Source organism: Anopheles cruzii, chromosome 2 (assembly GCF_943734635.1).
Source record: "Anopheles cruzii chromosome 2, idAnoCruzAS_RS32_06, whole genome shotgun sequence".
NCBI lineage: Eukaryota > Metazoa > Arthropoda > Insecta > Diptera > Culicidae > Anopheles > Anopheles cruzii.
In genome coordinates this window covers 54,474,524-54,491,888 of record NC_069144.1, presented here as the reverse complement: position 1 = coordinate 54,491,888, position 17,365 = coordinate 54,474,524, and the positions used below count along the sequence as shown (strand labels likewise).

General features: G+C 53.6%; 1 protein-coding gene across 1 annotated transcript; it reads left to right on the top strand.

Annotated features, from left to right (window-relative positions):
- The first annotated feature begins 3,836 nt into the window (after positions 1–3,836).
- LOC128266990 (chymotrypsin-like protease CTRL-1) lies at positions 3,837–4,292 on the top strand. The gene is made up of 2 exons (XM_053003781.1): positions 3,837–4,036; positions 4,100–4,292. The coding sequence occupies exons 1-2, from the start codon at positions 3,837–3,839 to the stop codon at positions 4,290–4,292; spliced, it is 393 nt and encodes a 130-aa protein (XP_052859741.1).
- The last annotated feature ends 13,073 nt before the right edge of the window (positions 4,293–17,365 follow it).

Sequence of the window (17,365 nt, the reverse complement as noted above, 5' to 3'; positions counted from 1 at the left end):
CGTGCGATCCGCACCGGACACAATGGACCGGATGTTCCTTATTACCGGCGCACTCCGGGCGAATCTCGGACCTAGAGTCCGACGGTGCGCATCCCATGCCGTGAGTCGTGAGCTTCTTCTTACGGGCTCTTAAGTGGACACCGCGGCGGCGGCGTGCAGTACCTGCGTCAAGAGTGCCGTCTGGCCTTTGTTTGCTGGCCCACAATCGAGCAGCCATTTCCGGTGCCCGGCGTGCATCGGGGCTTAGCAGGAGACGGGCACAACAATGCAGCTCCGGGACACCGCGGGCGGGCGGAAACTTTCTCCTCTCGAGGGCCGCCACGGCGATCCTGTGCCACGATGTCCCCGGAGGGCTCAAGCTGTCAGGGGATTTAAATTGAATCGATCGTTTCGTTTCGTATGTTTTGTTGTTCAATTTGTTCGCCAAAAAACGAGGAAATGGGCTCGAAGGTGCTCCGTGGACCGGGACTGTGACCAGAAACTGCGTTGGCGATCATAGTTGGCGGTCCAAGAGTGAAGAGATTGATCAAATAACTGTTTCTACAATAATTGAAATTTAAACAGATGTTAATGTGGTCCGACTGGTTCAGCTCTGGGGGGTTCGTCTGTACCTCTCTGCCCATCGCCATTTTGGCACCACGCCCGCCCGTGTGCGGTTGTGCTGAATTACGTTCCTGCCAAATTCGATTTATTTTTGCACTCAATAACCGAGGCCCATCGTCGTCGCCGTCGTCGACGTGCGACGACCTGCGACGTCGTGACAGGAAACGCAGGATATCGGCCAGCCGGCGCATCGGGCGCACCCTGCCCAATCGTGACACATCCCCGGGCGCCGAAGCGATGATCCGCTGACCGCGAAGGGGCCGGCTGATCGACCATGCGCTCGCCCACGTTGCCACCCAGTTGCTCACGGGGTCCACCGTAAGTGTATTGATCTTTTTCTTTATTGCACCCATAAATTAGGCTCGCTTCCAGCGCACGTGTGTGTGTGTGTGTGTGCGCTGGCCGCCGATGCACTTTGGGTGCTCTCCTCGCGCCAATTTCGACAACCACGCGTGGCGCAGAAAACAACCGCAGGCCGCACAAGCCGTGCCAGTCCCAGGATCTGGTCGCTTTTGTTGGCCACCGTCTCGCCGAGTCGGATTGGGCTCGTCCGAAATTGGTTCGAAGCTCAATTACCCCGACCGATGGCGGCGGGTTTTCGCGGCGCACGTCTTCACAATAAATATTTGCCAGATTTAATTTATGCTACCCGCGTTTCTTCGTTTTATTTTCTCCGTGACCGATCGCGATGAGTAACGCGGCCCGAGGGTGACCAAGTCGCGAACGGCAACCCACCGGATTGGGGGTTAAGTAAATTGAGTTCTTATTGCAATGGTCCAATAAGTTATATCCAAGTTCCCTAAAAATCCTTTAAAGTTTTGATATTGGAAATAAACTGTGCTTGAATCCGATATCCGTCTGCATTTAAAAGCGATTCTTGTATCAAGAAATGTCCCTAACAGGGCTCACAATGGCAGAATACCCTGTTTTATTATCCCAAAAGATCGTGTTCGTGCTGTTGCCCAAACCGTCCGATCGGTCAACCCATCCGTCAGGTCCACAATCCCAGTGGACAAAGGCCGGGCCAGGAAACGCCTTCCTGTCTCCCGCAGCATTGCCGGACAATCGAGAATTATGTCCAGGGCCGGCGTGGCAGGTGTGCGCCGAGAACCTCCGCAAGTCCAGTTTACGATCCTTTCCCACACACACGTTGCTTTGCCCCTTTGGCTGTGGCATCTATTCTGCTATCTCTCGAGTCGATCACATCCGAACCTGGGCCGAGGTTATGGGCGATGTCCCTTACGTAGGACGCTCCTGCGGTCCAAGAGTCATGTTGCGTACCCTGCCTCGCCTGGTGTCATATTTTATCCCGAGCCACGCCCGGTCCCCCGGCGCATTTTCGAAAAGACCACAAGACGAAGACGGAGACAAAATCCTTTCGCTACAACGGCGGAGCCATCGCCCAAGCCCAACTTCCGGCGCGCGCGCTAATGGTTGAGATAATTGTCCTGTTAGCGACCGGTCGGCCGCTATCCGACGAGCTGGACCCGAAGCCGTTCGCCGTTACGCTAGAGAGGTGCCCCCGCTTTGTTCGTCGGCGTCGGATTACACCAGGCCCGCCGCAGGAGCCGACGGAGCGACAGGAAATGCGACACTGTGGGACGAGTCACACGAAACGGAGCACTCCGGTCCAGTGTTTGGTTACCGCGCGGCGCGGTACGCGGTGGTTATCTCAGCGGCGGACGGACCGCCGTAAAGTAATACGCGCTCGCTGTGGTGTCTTGCGGAGCGTATCCGTCGGGTCCTTCTGCGCCGCTGCTGCCCCGCCGATTGAAGCCGGCCATCAATATCGAATCCGACGTGCGTTGCCCTCACGTTCGCGCCCGGGGCCCTGATAAGGGGGCGGCCGGCGCACCCCTGGGCTAGTTGGGTGTTCCCGTGCGGGGTACACTATGCTCCCGTCCCGTCTCCACAAGCCACCCGAAAATGAAACCCTTCCGTCACGTCTTATCGAACGCGATACCTGGCTCCGCAATGCGTCGGAAGCGGATAAGCGAACCGTGCCGCGGGGGGACCAGGGCCCTGTGGTGTGGGGCGAGGCGATGACAGCCAATCTTCAGTCGTCGGCACGAGGATGGCTCGTGCCTGTCTCGTGATTATGTATTGTTTTGGGCCACGCGGACTTATCGCTAGGGTTGGGCGCACTCGGCACATCCTGGCCGACGTTTCTGCTCTATGAACGCTCTATGAATGAATTGGAAGAGATAAAATAGGTCAAAAGTGTTCAAGGTTACGGGGCTAGGTAGGGTGGCACAGCCAGATAACACCGTTGATGAACTGCACAGCCTGTTTGAGAGGAAGACCTGACACTGCACAGATTTGTTCCACTTTTTCGAGAGCCCTTGAGCTCGGGGGTTGTTTGATTAACAGCCGTCGTTACAGCGCCCTCTTCTGTGATTAAATAGTTGATGCTGATGACGGCAATGGATGCGGTACTTCCTCCGAAGATGAAGAACAAACACCATAAAAGATGCAAACGCTGATAACAAAGTTTAACAGCCAATTCTTTGTGTCCAATGATTACTAGATCTCAGTGTCGGTGCGGAGCTATGGAAACGCTCGACATAAATCTCCCTCCGAAGGTCTTCAGCTTACTAGATGGGTTAAAATACACTCTGAAGGCGCTGCACGAATAACTGTAAATCGAATAACAGCAAACTTTTTGTTTTGACCAAACGAAAATGGCCTCATTATGGCCCAACAAGAACTGTATCGCACTTTGGCAAACGCAGCGAAATGAACGTTACGAAACGATTATTGAAGGTGCGTGAAATTTGAAACTATAAAGCAATAACAGCGGGCTTCAGCTACGGTTCTGATGCAAAATGAAACCCGCCATTGGTTCGATCGTGTTTGCCTTACACTGGAGTGTTCTATGGACTGTCGAATCGAAGAGCGATTTAACCAACGCCCTAGGATCTCCTCGGATCATCGGAGGTCAAACTATCGATATCCGGTATGTTCCGTACACCCTTTACTTACTCGACCGAAAGAGCGGTGTTGATTGTGGAGCATCCGTAATAGCCGCTTACTTCGCCCTCACCGCTGGACATTGCGTGGATAAAGCGGGCCAAAGTGAGATCGTTTTGCGCGGAGCGAGCACCTACAAAGGCACCGGGGGTCATCTGTTCTACGTGGACCACTATGAAGTCCCGGACGATGCGAGCGTGTATCCCCTGAAGGATGATGTGGCTGTCTTGAGGGTCAATGAGTCGTTTCTGAACTATCCCGGTATGGGCGTTGTGCCGTTGCAAGATGAAGAACCCGGAGCAGCACCACCGGTCAGTTGCTTCGCCGTCGGATGGGGTGACACAAGCTTCCCAGAATCATCTGATTGGTCCACGGAACACCTGAAGATTGGACACTATCGGCTAGTTACACGCAAAGCTTGTGTCGAGCAGTGGGCCACTCGGGGCCAAATCATTACGGAAGAGTAAGTCAGGCCGTTCCGTCGGCTGTTGGTCGCCTTCTAAACTTGATCTATTTTCTCCCGCAGGATGCTTTGTGCACATTCCAAGCCCGCCAACGTTTGTGCCGGCGATAGCGGAGGACCGTTCGTGTGCGATGGACGACTGTATGGAATCGTGTCTTTTACTACCTTTAACTGCTCGAACGAACTACCTCAAGGCTTCACCAGGGTGTCGGCACCGAAAATTCGTTCCTTCATCCGAGCGGTGGCTGCCGTCTAGGCACGCAAACTTACTAAAGTACTTAAGTGGCCAACACGGTTAAGCTTTTAAACCTGTTAATTAATTATCGATTGAAAACAGTACTCAGGCGATCGAAAACTTAATTCACTTGCTACCTTAATTCTGTTTATTATTCAATTCGTTGCCAAACAATTTACTAACCGAGGCTAAAGCTCTCGAACGTAAAGACGCACATTAGATTGTAGGCCACGGCATTCCAACAGTACACTCGAACAATTGCAAACAGTGCACAATAATTCACCCAACGTCCTGGGGTAGCCTCGAGTTATTGGTGGCCAAGACATAACATAGCCAAACGATGTGGCTGTCTTAAGAATCAATGAGTAATCCGCAGTCCGTAGTCTGCTAGTAGGTGTTTGTGTTTCAATGTTATAATTATCCAAGAATACGTTAAACGGCGCCTTCGAATCTGCCTCTTAGTTCCGTTGATGATGTCTTGATCACGTTCCTCTTACAGAACCGTTTGTTGATGTTTACTCCGAATGGTCAGAATACACGCGCCTGGGGTTCACCCTTCACAACAGGTCATAACTCATAAGGCGGTGACCAGCCATGCATAAAAACCCCCAAAATGATAAGCGCGAATAGCGTAATTGCCTTTGGCGATGAATAATTGGCACCACGCGCGCACGCGCGCGCTTCCGCCGAATACCCAGAATTGGGACGCGGACTGATTTGCGCAATCGGACAGGACGGCCGCAGTTGTTTACATGCTGGCCCCTGGCCGACGCGTGTCTGTAATGGCCGCCAGACAAGAAACAACTGCGAAGAGCTTCAAACAAGCGCCGACCAAGGCACTTGGTGGTGTCAAAAGTTCATTTGTTCCACCCGCGGGTCGGGCCACCGCAAGGCCGCCGGTGGCCGAAAGGTCGGAACACGGAATGACTTTCCCGTGGCTAATCCCGCGTCTAGCCGCCGGTTCCTTATCGGTGTGCGCGCTCGTGGCTAAAGCTCCACGCAGCCGACCCACGGGGTGTGAGTTGGGGTGGTTGAAATTATATTTTTGGACCCTTGGAACGGCAACAGTGCACGGGCACGTGCCGTTCCGCGCTGCAGGAAGTGTTGATAGCGGCTGCCCCCCTAGGCGGGTCGGTGGGAAATTCCAACCACCGACAGCGACTGCGGCCGGTGACGCACAGCTCTAGCAACTCGACAACCGGCTGCGGCTGCTGCGAAGATCGTACGATGTACGGGATATTGACGTCTTCGAGACGTCCCCGATTGACAGTGATGGACTCGAAAGGCATTCTTCTTTACTTTGCGTGATGGAAGAGCGTGGCCAAGAGTTATCGCATCATCGCGACCCGGTTCGGCGTTGGAGACGGATGCGTGGCTTGGTCACGTTGTCACCGCTGACCGTGAAATGGGTGGTTCGCGGACAAACACCCTCGCGTACCCCAAATTACCGCCAAGCGCCGGTGACGAGGTGACGATGATGGTGCTGGTGCTGGTGCTGCGCACCAAGGCAATAACCACAAGCCGACCGAGGGTCATACACGCCACGCCGCCGCGGTACGTGAGTTTTACGCAGTTTCACGCGACCGTTAAACGACCGTTGCCGTTGCCGTCGTCGGTGGCGGCGCCGTTTCTTGTTTCTTTCATTCACATTTATGCTTACGTCTGGTATGGTGGCGGCGACGGCGGCGGCGTGTGGATGTTTATTATCAAGTGCAAGGTAGCGAGGGCCACCGTCTGGCACCCCGCGCGAGGTTTTATTATGCCCCAGCCAGCCCCATTAACATCGCAAATCGCGCGCTCGCGCACGCGTGCGTGCTTTGTGTGGCCCTCGCCTGCTGAGTTTCCGCGCGACAGACACCATTCCGACACCATTCCATTCTTGCCGGGGGGAGGGCCAACGTGTGAGAAGTTCATGGCAGCAACCGACCCGACCCCGGGCTAGGCTGACTCGGATTCGTTAATGTGCGCCCCAACATAAATGGCGCCCGCTGGAAGTTCGTGCTGATTGATTGCTGATACGATCAGTGCGATCGGTGCGATCGTCGATTGCCGCCCTCCGGTGCGGTTAATGGGGTGTAGCCGGTTTTACGTTGATTGGTTGGTTAGCATTAATGCGAAACAATTAATGCTCCGAGGTCCTGAGGACGATCACTATCGATTTGTTGGAATGCTCGGTTTGTATCAAATGGCTTCTCAGGCGGGAACCATACTGGTGACCGCTCACCAAAAGTTTGGAATTTCATATTTCAATCTTAAATGATCTCAGTTTTATTGAAATTTGCCAACTTATACCCAACTTGAGATCGTTCTTCAAGATCAAGTCTTAGTCCAGCCCTCTTTTTCTTACCCCGAGGGGTTTGAGTGTTACTAACGGCAATCTGGCCTCAATACAAGGTTTGTTTAAAAAGTATCGCAAATTTTGAAATTCCCATTCGATTTTCGATTTTTTCTGTGGCGGTATGTTGCCTTTTGTGTGATTTTTTTTAAGGACGACGCTACGCTATGTTGAGGAAATGAAGACGGCAACGAAGAAGGAGCTGAACAAGATCACAGAAAATGATGTTTTGAAGTGCTTCGAGGATTAAAGAAAACGTTGACACAAGGTGTTTAATATCTGATGAAGATTTCTTTAAAGAGGACACACTGGATATTCATGAATAAATAAATAATTTTTGAAAAAACACAAAATTCACGATACTTTTTGAACCGACTTCGTATATGATCAATTATGACAGCTTAGTCACTGGGCGTAGTAGGCTTGACGAAGTGTACCACATTTTTGGCTGTCAAACCTTCGTTGTTAACTTCCTCAGCTTTTCTTCCTACGCCCAACCGGGTAATGAAACACTTCTTTAATAGATGAATAACCAAAGACGGGCATTAAAAGCTGTCCAATGTTGATCGTCCCATAAATATTTGCGCTGAGCTCTGTGATCTGGCGAATGAAGTCATCTTCTTTGCTAAGTACGCTTCCATCAGACGAATGATTAGACCAATAATAAAGCAATTACGGACCGCATAATCCGCATAATATAACTTTATCCGAATAAAATGATTACCGGGAACTCCATTACTGGTCGTGAATTGATTTCGCTCCCGAGCTATTGAGACGTCGGAGTGTGTAATTGTGCGATCATGCAACGGTTGCATGATCAGTTTGTTTATCAAACAGCTGACGACATCCGAGCACCGAGCCGAGCCGCAGCCGACCCAGACCGCCGCAGACACGCCAACCAAACCCCATTTATGCCGCGTTCCCAAAACTGCGCTACCCCCAAACGAGCACCCTGGACCGGGGTACGGGGTCGGGGTCTCTTAGACGGTTGGGCCATGCAAAAATGTTAACGTTCTAAAACGCACACGAAAGATAAACATGTGGCAGCGGTTTGCCTAATAATTGTGGCACCGTTTGCGGAGCGTACTGCGAGCCGCACGCACACGGCGGCGGCGCCTGGCGCACGCGAAAAACAAACAACACGTGCAACTCGGCACCGAATCGGTCCACTGCTCCAGCCTAAGAGTCGCGCATTTGTTGCACGCAAATGCAAATGCACTCTGCACCACGCAGGAGCACGGGGAGACCGGGCGTGCAATTTAGATAATAACCACGACCCTCACGGATCGAATCGCGGGCGCGCGCGCACCAGCCCATCGCGGAAGGATCGCGTCGCGCGTCGCCGGTGTTCGCGTGTTTGCGCAGGCCCGGTGCACCGCGCCGCGAATCCCCTGGGAGGCACAGAAAAACTCTCGATTTCACCGTCCTTTCCGGCGAAGACTTCCGGCGGACCCCCCGAGCGGGTGCCTCCCGGGGTGGGTTTCGCTTTTTTTTATTTGCTTTTAATGCCCCTCCGAACCCTGCGGGGCGAAGGTACACACCAGCGTCGTCGTGAGTCCTGCAAGTGTCTTAATTTTGGGGTCTGGCAACCGGACTACGGGCGCGCAGCAACGCCGGTGGCAGTTTGTGGCCGCGCGCGTGCAGGCCGCCGGTGAAGGTCACGGCCGAGTCCTTGCTGCTGGGTGGCCGACGGCCAGCATCCTTGCCCGCGCACCGGAATAGGAGCGATCGGGAGCGCTCGGGCGCGCTGTTTTTTTTTGCCAAAATTGAGCAATTATGTGGTCGAGTTTCGCCTGGCAGGTCCGGTTCTTGCGGTTCCTTCTGCTTCTTGTCGGCCGCGTTCCCTTGGGGCGAAATGGCGCATAGATGCGGCAGGCGCTCCGTGTTTTTGCAGGCATGATTGCGCCGTCCCTGGGTGGGCTCTGGGCCGAAAATTATGATTCTCGGCCGATCGCCGACGGATTTCCATTTTTTTGGTGGGCTCTCTCCCGTGACTCTGTTGGAGGTCGGGTTCTAGATGATCGTTCCAATGCGCTCCGGGCTCGTTGTGGGCTCCAGAGGATCCAGACACATCGGACCTATGAACGGTACGCGTTTAGACGATGCATTTTAATTATAGGTCAGCCGGGTTCCAGCTAATCCCTCCCGGGAGCGTTTATTTATAGGCAGGACCGCCGTCTCAGCCGCCATAATCTGCGCCGCCTGCACTCGTCACGTCCCGGAAGCGGTGACTAGGCACAACGCTTACGTTACGTGCGGGAATTTTGCGGGTATTTCCTGACTAATGCGTGGCTGCGTACTACTACGGCGCGCGCTCGCGCTATCGCCGCGCAAAGTCAGCGCACGGATTACGATCGATGAGTCGCGCAGGCAACCGACCGACCGACCGAAAGCCGCCGCATCATGGCGAGTAAATGGGAGCGGTCCCGATTACGGATTTTACGAGGACTGTAAAAGTGCCCGGCATCAGGTGATGATGATGATGGTCACACACCTCCAGCCCGCCCGAGGGTGGCTGTTCACCTGCGAGGAACGTGATGATCACGAGACTCTCGGGTCGGTCCGCACGGTGTCTACAGATAAGACCCTAGCCTGGCCCGTCATCGTGGTGTGGGGGGGCTCGCGTACTTGCCACGGCCCGCACGGTAATCTTATCTTCAGGATTGTTTGCCCCCGGCCAGCCCCAGGTACGAAGGTGAGCCGGCAAACGGTACTGCGACACAAAAAAGGCGCGCACAAGACACAAGAGTCCCAGCGCGACGCGCACACAAAAAAGGAACGGTGTAGAATAAACAAACAATCGGTCGCGGACGCGTGACTTACGTGTCCTGGCCATGGGCCACCGGGCACAACAGAACCGTGTTCTGCTTGGCGTCTGCCGCGCCAGGCTGCGAATTGAGGCTGCGAAGCCTGCGACTTTTATTGGAATGAAAAGGCGCTTTTGCTGTCGGTCGGTCGGACGGTGCTATCGACAGTTTTATAGGCCCCGTGGACCACCTTCCCGTCACGGTTCGTAGTCGAGCGCACGCGCGTCGTCATCGAGAACACTTGGACGAACGGTCCCGGGCCCCTGTGATGTGTTTATCGCGGCCCCATATTGAAAGTCGGCACACGCGCGCAACACTACGCGCCACGTGCCACGTGGGTTGGCACCAAATCGGTTCCACGAGCGGTTCCGGTCCGGTAAGAATGTCTCGGTCGTTCCACAGCGGAGAGCTCGGTCAGTGGTCCAGTTCGGTTGATAACTCTAATCGCATGCAGCCGCAACCGTTAACAAAAAACACGAAGAAGCAAATCCCAACCCGGGGGATCCGCGCGCTATCGCTGGCTGTGCGTTGCGCGTGGCGTGCACGCGCCTTTGCGCAACATAGTCGCTTAGCCTGATGCTGATGCTGAGAGTCCGAGAGCACCGACCAACGGTCGCCCCTCAGTTATCAATGACATGGGCGCGCGAGTAGGTCCGAGACCTGCTTAAACGGGGCAGGAAATTGGTTTCATGTCGACCGGAACTTGGGTGTAGTTAAAGAAATTAGCTTTACCGAGAGGAGCGGCATCGGCTAACTGTTTATCAGGTTTTGTTTTACTGATTTTATAAGCCAAAGAAGCTCTTTATGCTTGAATGCTGAAGAGGAAGGGATGACAGTAGAAGGTCAGTTACAATCTCTTTTGGTTACACATTTTCAAGTTATTCTTGTTTTTACATTCACGTTCTACGTCGATATGCAACGATTGTCTCATCTCTCTTCATATGATCGGTCGGCTCAAGCTGTTTTTGCATTTAAAATCTTAACTTCCCGGATTGACTCGCCGACACTCCTAGCTCCTTTTAACTCAGATTTGATGCGCGATCGTCCCTTACCGGGACATAAGAACCTGTTACTAATTCTCTATCGTACGTATAACAATTTCGTGTCATGTATTGAGTTTAGTATGTTCCTTGATCAGTGTCGTGATGTTTTCTTGCTGACTGTGTCATGCATGATACTGTTTAATTCTTCTATTCGTATTTTTCCCTTTAAATACTGGTGTTAGTGTTAGTTCTAGTTCTAATTTATGTCAAGCTATTTATTGTGAATTGGGCTATGTTGCCCGTTGATTTTTTTGTAATAAATAAATAAATCAATAAAAACGACAACGACTTAGTGTAAAGCTATCCATAATCCAAATGATCTAGTGAGCAAATGGAACATCATTTCAGCCGAAAATCGGTCGTATTTGTCTTTGAGTTGTGTCGTGGTCCATTAGTTTCGCTTGGATTGTTGTTGTTTGTAAATAGAGATCGATTGTTGCGATCAGGAGACGGACAAAATAAGTAATGTTTTAGCACTCGGTGCTTGTAGTAATAAAGAAACTAAAAACTACACAACCGCGCTTAAAGCATTTAGTTCGGAAGATCGTGCTCAATCAATAATTGGAGTTGAGAACGGAAACAGTTGAGGGTTTAATTTCTATCCCGAAACATGTAGAAAATGTGATCTACCAATTGCTTTTGGTATCCTTTAGTTCCTTCGTGTAGTAAAATTGAAGTGCTCCAGGCCTCAACTAGGGAAACCACAATGGCAATACGATCACATGACGATTAATGACTCATCGACCCATGAACTTTTTTGAAACATAACGATAAATCAAGGGTTAAACAGTAGAGCGGCATAAGCGGATAAACAAAACTGCATTAGCTCCACAATCCCAAGTTATTGGGCCCACGAAACGGTGTCAACGCAAAATCGTGCACCAACTATAAACGCTCGAAATGCTTAAAAATTGAAAGCACTCTCCAGCCCATTCGCCCACCCGCATGATTCAGGACGCCAATCGATCGACCGAATCGCCTTTGCGTAACTCGACTGCACCCGCATTATGCCCGCGAAAACAAGAGCGGCTCCGGCGAAGCCACTCGAAAGACGCCGTTAAAACCGTTGAGCAACGTTGGTGGCATTCCCGCGGCCCAATCATATCAATCCCCGGCCCTGGGGATCATGGGTTCGGACTTTTTGTCGTCGTGGGTCCGTTTTTATGTCCGCAGTTTGGGCCGGTTTTGACCAATCTCACCTTGTCAGCGGGGCGGACATTCTCACGGCACGTCAGCACCGCCGCCGCCGCCAGGGGTGGGCCACGTTTCAAGGCACGGTCGTCCGAGCAGTGTCCTGCTCGATCGATTGCCATCATCATCATCATCAACGTGATCGGAGCGTCATCGGAAATGCATAACTAACCGCGTGGTCAGCTCGCGGGCCATGAACGCGACCCGGCCCGGACTTCCTGTCGCGCAGAAGTCCCAAACCGACCACCAACCAAGACCACCTTGCGCACGGCCAATGCCAATTTGTTGCTGATCGTATCGCTGATAAGCGCGGCCCGGCGCAGGGATACGCGAAGCAAGCCGCTGGATTTATTTGGAAAATAAATATTCATCAGCCCACGACGGCGACGACGACGATTGTGGCCGCAACGCTGTTGGTCTCCCAGGAATCTCCCTCAAGGCGCAACAGGAGCACGCGAAATGCAGGGCGTGTGTCTCCGTATGGCGGGGCCACTCCGGGTGCGAGTACTTATGCAAATTAGACACCAATCAGAGACACTGGACCACGTGGCGGCCGCGCGGGTTTTCGGAGAATTTCCGGGCGTCTACAACCGGAGTGGACACCACGCCGAAGGACGGCCACCGTGAAGTCCCGGACCGGTACGTGCGGCACATGCCGCTTCGGGGCAACCGACCGAGTGGACCGCCTGGACTGTCTGGTAACATATGGACTAGACCCGCCCGGTGCCCTGCCGAGCGATTCCGGTCTCGGGCCCGGCCCGGAACGCGTCATTCGATCCGGGTGGCGCTGCAGGATGTCAAGGCACGGCAGACAGCACGTTTTTCGGCCACTCATCGTCATGGTGGTCAGCAATGTTATAAATGGACATGCGAATCCGACGGATCCGAAGGATGCCGTGAAGGAGAAGGATCGTGCGCTAGCGCTGACCTCACACAAAAAAGGGGCAGTCGTCGTCCGCGTCGGCGGCGGCAAGCCGACGAAGGAAAAAAGGGCAAACCCATCACCCAGCTCGGACCCTCCGCTGCGCAACGACGTCGTGGACGTGCGCAGGCGCAAAAGAATCGACGTCTACGCAACGCCGCTCGGTCCGGCTCCGTGGCTAGAAAAGTTTCATCTGCCCAGTCCCCGGTCCTGGGACTGGGATTCTTTTTTTCGCTGTTGTGAAGACTAAATTACAATAATAAAACAATGTGCTGCGCAACAGGTAGTGCGTCCGGCGTCGCGGCACAGTCTGCGCAGGACCCCCCGGGCAGGATACGGGAAGCTTCTGCGTCGGCGCGCTCTCATTGTCCGGCCACGTTCCGAAGCAGGTAGCGTAGCTCTCAATGCGCGCCCTCCTTTTCTCTCTCCCTTTGTTGGTCGAATTTCACGAAACAGGACACCGGTGGCCGGCGGGACTGACGACCCAAGCGCCACACGCACGCCGGCCACCGGCCACCGAACACTGGGGCGGCAAATCGTAAGCCATCGCAATCCATAAAGGACGATGCTGGTCTCCGGGCTGCTGCTGTTGCCGCCGCTAATCAACGCTAAATGGCATCATTAGGACCCTCTCCCGCGTGTAAGTCGCCTCCGCCGGGTCCTTTGATGTTGCCGCGCGCTTCCCAATCGGGAGGCGTTAAAGGACATAGCACAGTGACTTATCTTCGACTTCGGCTCTGTTCCGGCTGACGGCGGCGGTTTTCCGGGAATCACTTTGTTGCGTAAATACAGGAAGTCTGAGCGGACCTGGCCATGATTGAATTGTTGACACACGCACACACACTCGGCTGGGTACGTGGGTAGCCGTTAAATTGACATAAGTACGTGACGAAATCGGATCCTGTTGCGGATTGTCGAAGGTTCGACGGACCTAATTTAGTTATCCTAGCACCCGTCAGGTGCCATTTTGCTCGTCGAAGAATTCGAAATGAATGTGTAAACCCGTTTGCCGATGGCGTGAGAAATTCCCATTCCGCTGCCAATTGGCCGTCACCGACGGGTGATCGATTCGAACCGATTATCGTTCGGCCGTTCGAGGAAATTAAGACCGATTTTGTTCAGCCCATTTACATACTAATCTTGGCGTCCGCATACAGCACAGCACAGCGCAAGTGTTGGGAAACTCCACGATCAACCCCTACGACCTGCGCCGGCCTAATTAATGCAGCCCAGCCGGCCGTTTATCGGCCGAAGATCGTGTTGCTTCATATTTCATATTATACGCCTATTATATCGGTTTCATTTGGTCACATTAATCCCCCCCAAGGTCCAAAGAATGTCACCTATTTTGTTCGACTATCGCCTAAGTCCGCCAAAGTCCGCCAGAGGCTCGTTATCGTGCCGCACCGTCGTGAGCTAATTCCTCAACATTACACCCCGTTTGTCACGGGCCTATCTTGATTCGGTGGTGTTTCTCCGTTGTGTCACCGTACCGTGAACCGAAGCGAAGCCGCGAGGGAAACACAAAAACGGACAAGATAAGCGCCCCAAAAAGAAAACGTCCCTCAGGGGACGAGAAATGGGATCTAGCGGAGGTCAGCGTATAGATTAGACGGTGGGCCACAGGACATCCATCTTGCATCGAGGCCCGATAAATCACGTCCGTCCGAGACGACCGAGCTAATTAAGCAATAGCGGGCCCGGTGGACCCGATTACCCGGAGAATGTGGAACAGCCGGACAGTAAGAAGCCGGACGACAAAGTTAACGATTAGCGAAATGGAAACCCCTCGCAGCGATATGCTAATCGTGGCAGGCCATCGCTGCTCGCTGCTGCATACCTTTTTCACCGGGCGCCCTCTCTCTCTGATTGATCGTCAGCTCAAAGTCGCACGCCGAGATTCAATCTTTGGATTCAATTCGGCGCTTGGCGAACCTGACCTCACGTGCGGTGAAATATTTCACTCAAATTAGACTCGCTCCTTGCGCTTCTACCTGGCGGGGTCCTGGCCTGGGCGCCGAGTTGGCCAACAGAGGTGCAAAAGAGCGAAATCCGAAACCGAAAGTCCGGCCCGAAGGCGCACCCCAAAACGACGTCGAGGTAATTAAGAAATCAATCTTTATGCATTAATGACTTTTCAAGTCGGCCTTTTCGGTGGGTAATTTTCGCACAAACCGCGTATCCTGTACGCTATCCCTGTTCTGGTGGTCTCTGGCGGTGCATTCTGGGAGGTCAGTGGCGCTCCCGGACCGCCGCTCGTCCTGGTGGTTTGTTTTCCATCCGGTGGCCATTTGCTGCGACGGGACGGACGGGCCGCGCGCATCAAACGGGCCGCCGATTCGTCACGCCGATAATTAGTGACCACGGATGCCGCTCGGCATCCATCGCACGACTGAGGTCCGCCTGCAACCTGCCCGTGCCGTGCGGCACGTGTGCGAGCCGGGTCCGAGCCTTTCGAGTCCCGAAATTTATTTTATGGATTAATCTCGGCTCAGCGGTCTAACCCTCACGGTGGGATGGTGGAACGAGCTCTTGCTCTTAGCATAGCGGTCGCCATCGACAATAATCGGGACATGACACCGATTGGCAACCTGGCACTGCGGAAATCCACGGTGGCCACGGTGGAGAGAATGTAGCTCACCTTCTGCGGACGTCACGCGGACCACTTAATCTTATTGGAAACTGCATTCCACCGGTATTGGACGGTCACTAACTCGTTCTAACGTCGATACCGGGCCTCATCTATCAAACCCGATGTCGATCCTTGAACGATTGTACCGCGTCGTACCATAAGGGTTAGCGGAGGAGAATAATAACAGAGAACCATCGGTTCCTCTTCTCGGTGATCTACCCTATCAACCTACCAACATCTTCACGCCCCATTATGACGCATCCACCGCCACTTCCCATCACTTCCCGATGATGATGATGATGATGGTGGCCTAAGACCTGACGATAATCCAATTATGGGAAAACACAATTAGCCGTTCAGCGGGCCCGGTCCAGGGACCTGAATGATGCTGCCGCTCGGCGGCGGGGGCCGGCCAGTGTTTGGGGTGCCGCTGTCGATGGGTGCCTCTCATCAACTCTCGCCGCCGCCGCCTCCACCGCCACCGCCATCAGGGATGATCGGCATCGAAAAAAAAACATGTCAAAATTCCGTCAAATCAACGGCCACCGCCCATCAATCATGGCGCGAAAATGGTGCGCGTTGGTCGGAGTTAGTTGCGCCGTATGCGCGCCTGGCTTAGAAGTGGACCACGGCCGTCTCGGCTAGATGGCGTGCGCGGTGTGACAAATCGTGACAAACCAGGGGACGCGGGCGCCAGCGCGCAAAACGAGTCATGAGTCGGCCACGCCATAAAAAGCAACCGAGTCCACAACACGGAGTCGTAAAGTCGTGTAAAGATGGTAACGACACTGGTGGACCTAGAAAGCGCATTTGCACTTGCCCCGGCCGACCCGAGGTGTCCGAGGCTCTTCCCACGCGCGGCGCGGCCTAACACGCGGCCAATCGATCAGGATCGCGAGCGCATGGTTGGTCCGTTGTCCTATTTCTGCAGTGCGTGCGTTATTAATGGGTTCATTAATTCAATTTATTACACACGCACGGAACGGGGTCAGGATTAGCATAATCAGCTTATGGCACGCGCAAACTAACTCCGGTACACCGACCGGCGGGTTGTTTAGTAGTTTACTATTGGCAAACAAATTGAATCCGTTCCGTTCCGACCGGGCTCATTAATCAAACGGTTATTTGCCAAAGCGACTCCAGGAAGTGCTCCAGGAAACCAATTTGCCTACCGCGAGTGGCCAAACCGGAGTCGTGCACCGAAGGACACCGACACACACGCGGAGTCACGACCCTGGGGATGGCCCCCAATTTAAGGACATTTCCATCGCACATTATCGCTGCTGATTGATGCTGCTGCTCTCTGTCTGGGCTTTCCTTGGGCGATCGCTTGCGTTCTCTGGCAATTACAGTGTCGCAATATTAGAGCGGAGCACGAAGCGGACTGAAAGTTTGGATGGTTTTTTTTTGCTCTGATAAAATTAAAAATTTGGCCCCAACCCGGAGACGGCGCCCGCCGTCTAAGGGCCCGCGGATCGCCGCCCGGGGCGATCCGCTCCATATTTCAGAATCTAATGATACTGACCGTGCATTAATTATGATTTCTTTCAATTACTACCTTGCCCTACCTACCACGCGCTCGCACACACACACACACACACACACACACACGGGAGCGTCCAGGTTACGGTCCACCAGGGGGTTCCGATCGATCATTCGCCACCGTCGCCAGCGCAGGCAGCAGATGGCTACCACGCACGGCATGGCAAAACAAATACCGCGAACCGGGCCGCAGCTTCCAGCAGGACTTGGCTACATTGCCCGGAGCATCTGCGTGGCCACCGAGAGACCGCTTTATTTATTAAGTAATTATGCGACATCAAACTTCGGAGCCAGCGAGACCGCCGGAGGCCATCGGTGGCCCGGGACCGACGCGACACAGATTGCGCCGGTGGTGGTCGCCGGTGGTGGCCACCAGCATTTGAAACAATTTGTCCGATGAATTCCTAATCAACGTTGGTGTTCCGTGAGCGCGCGCGGTTACTCCGCCCAGGCCGATTTTACTTGGGCTAATGATTATAATGATGCATTTATTGCATCCCTTGTGTGTGTGCAGCGTGTGCAGTCGCGAAATTGATTGCTTTTTCATTGGGACCGGTGGCACGGTGGCCAGCATCCGATCCGGCAAAAGATTCGTTATTTTATTCATACACGCCGGGGTCCG

Coding starts and splice junctions, on each gene's coding strand:
- LOC128266990 (XM_053003781.1), top strand. CDS start 3,837: ATGGGCGTTGTGCCGTTGCAAGATGAAGAACCCGGAGCAGCACCACCG. Junction 4,037..4,099: donor GGCCAAATCATTACGGAAGA/GTAAGTCAGGCC, acceptor TTTCTCCCGCAG/GATGCTTTGTGCACATTCCA.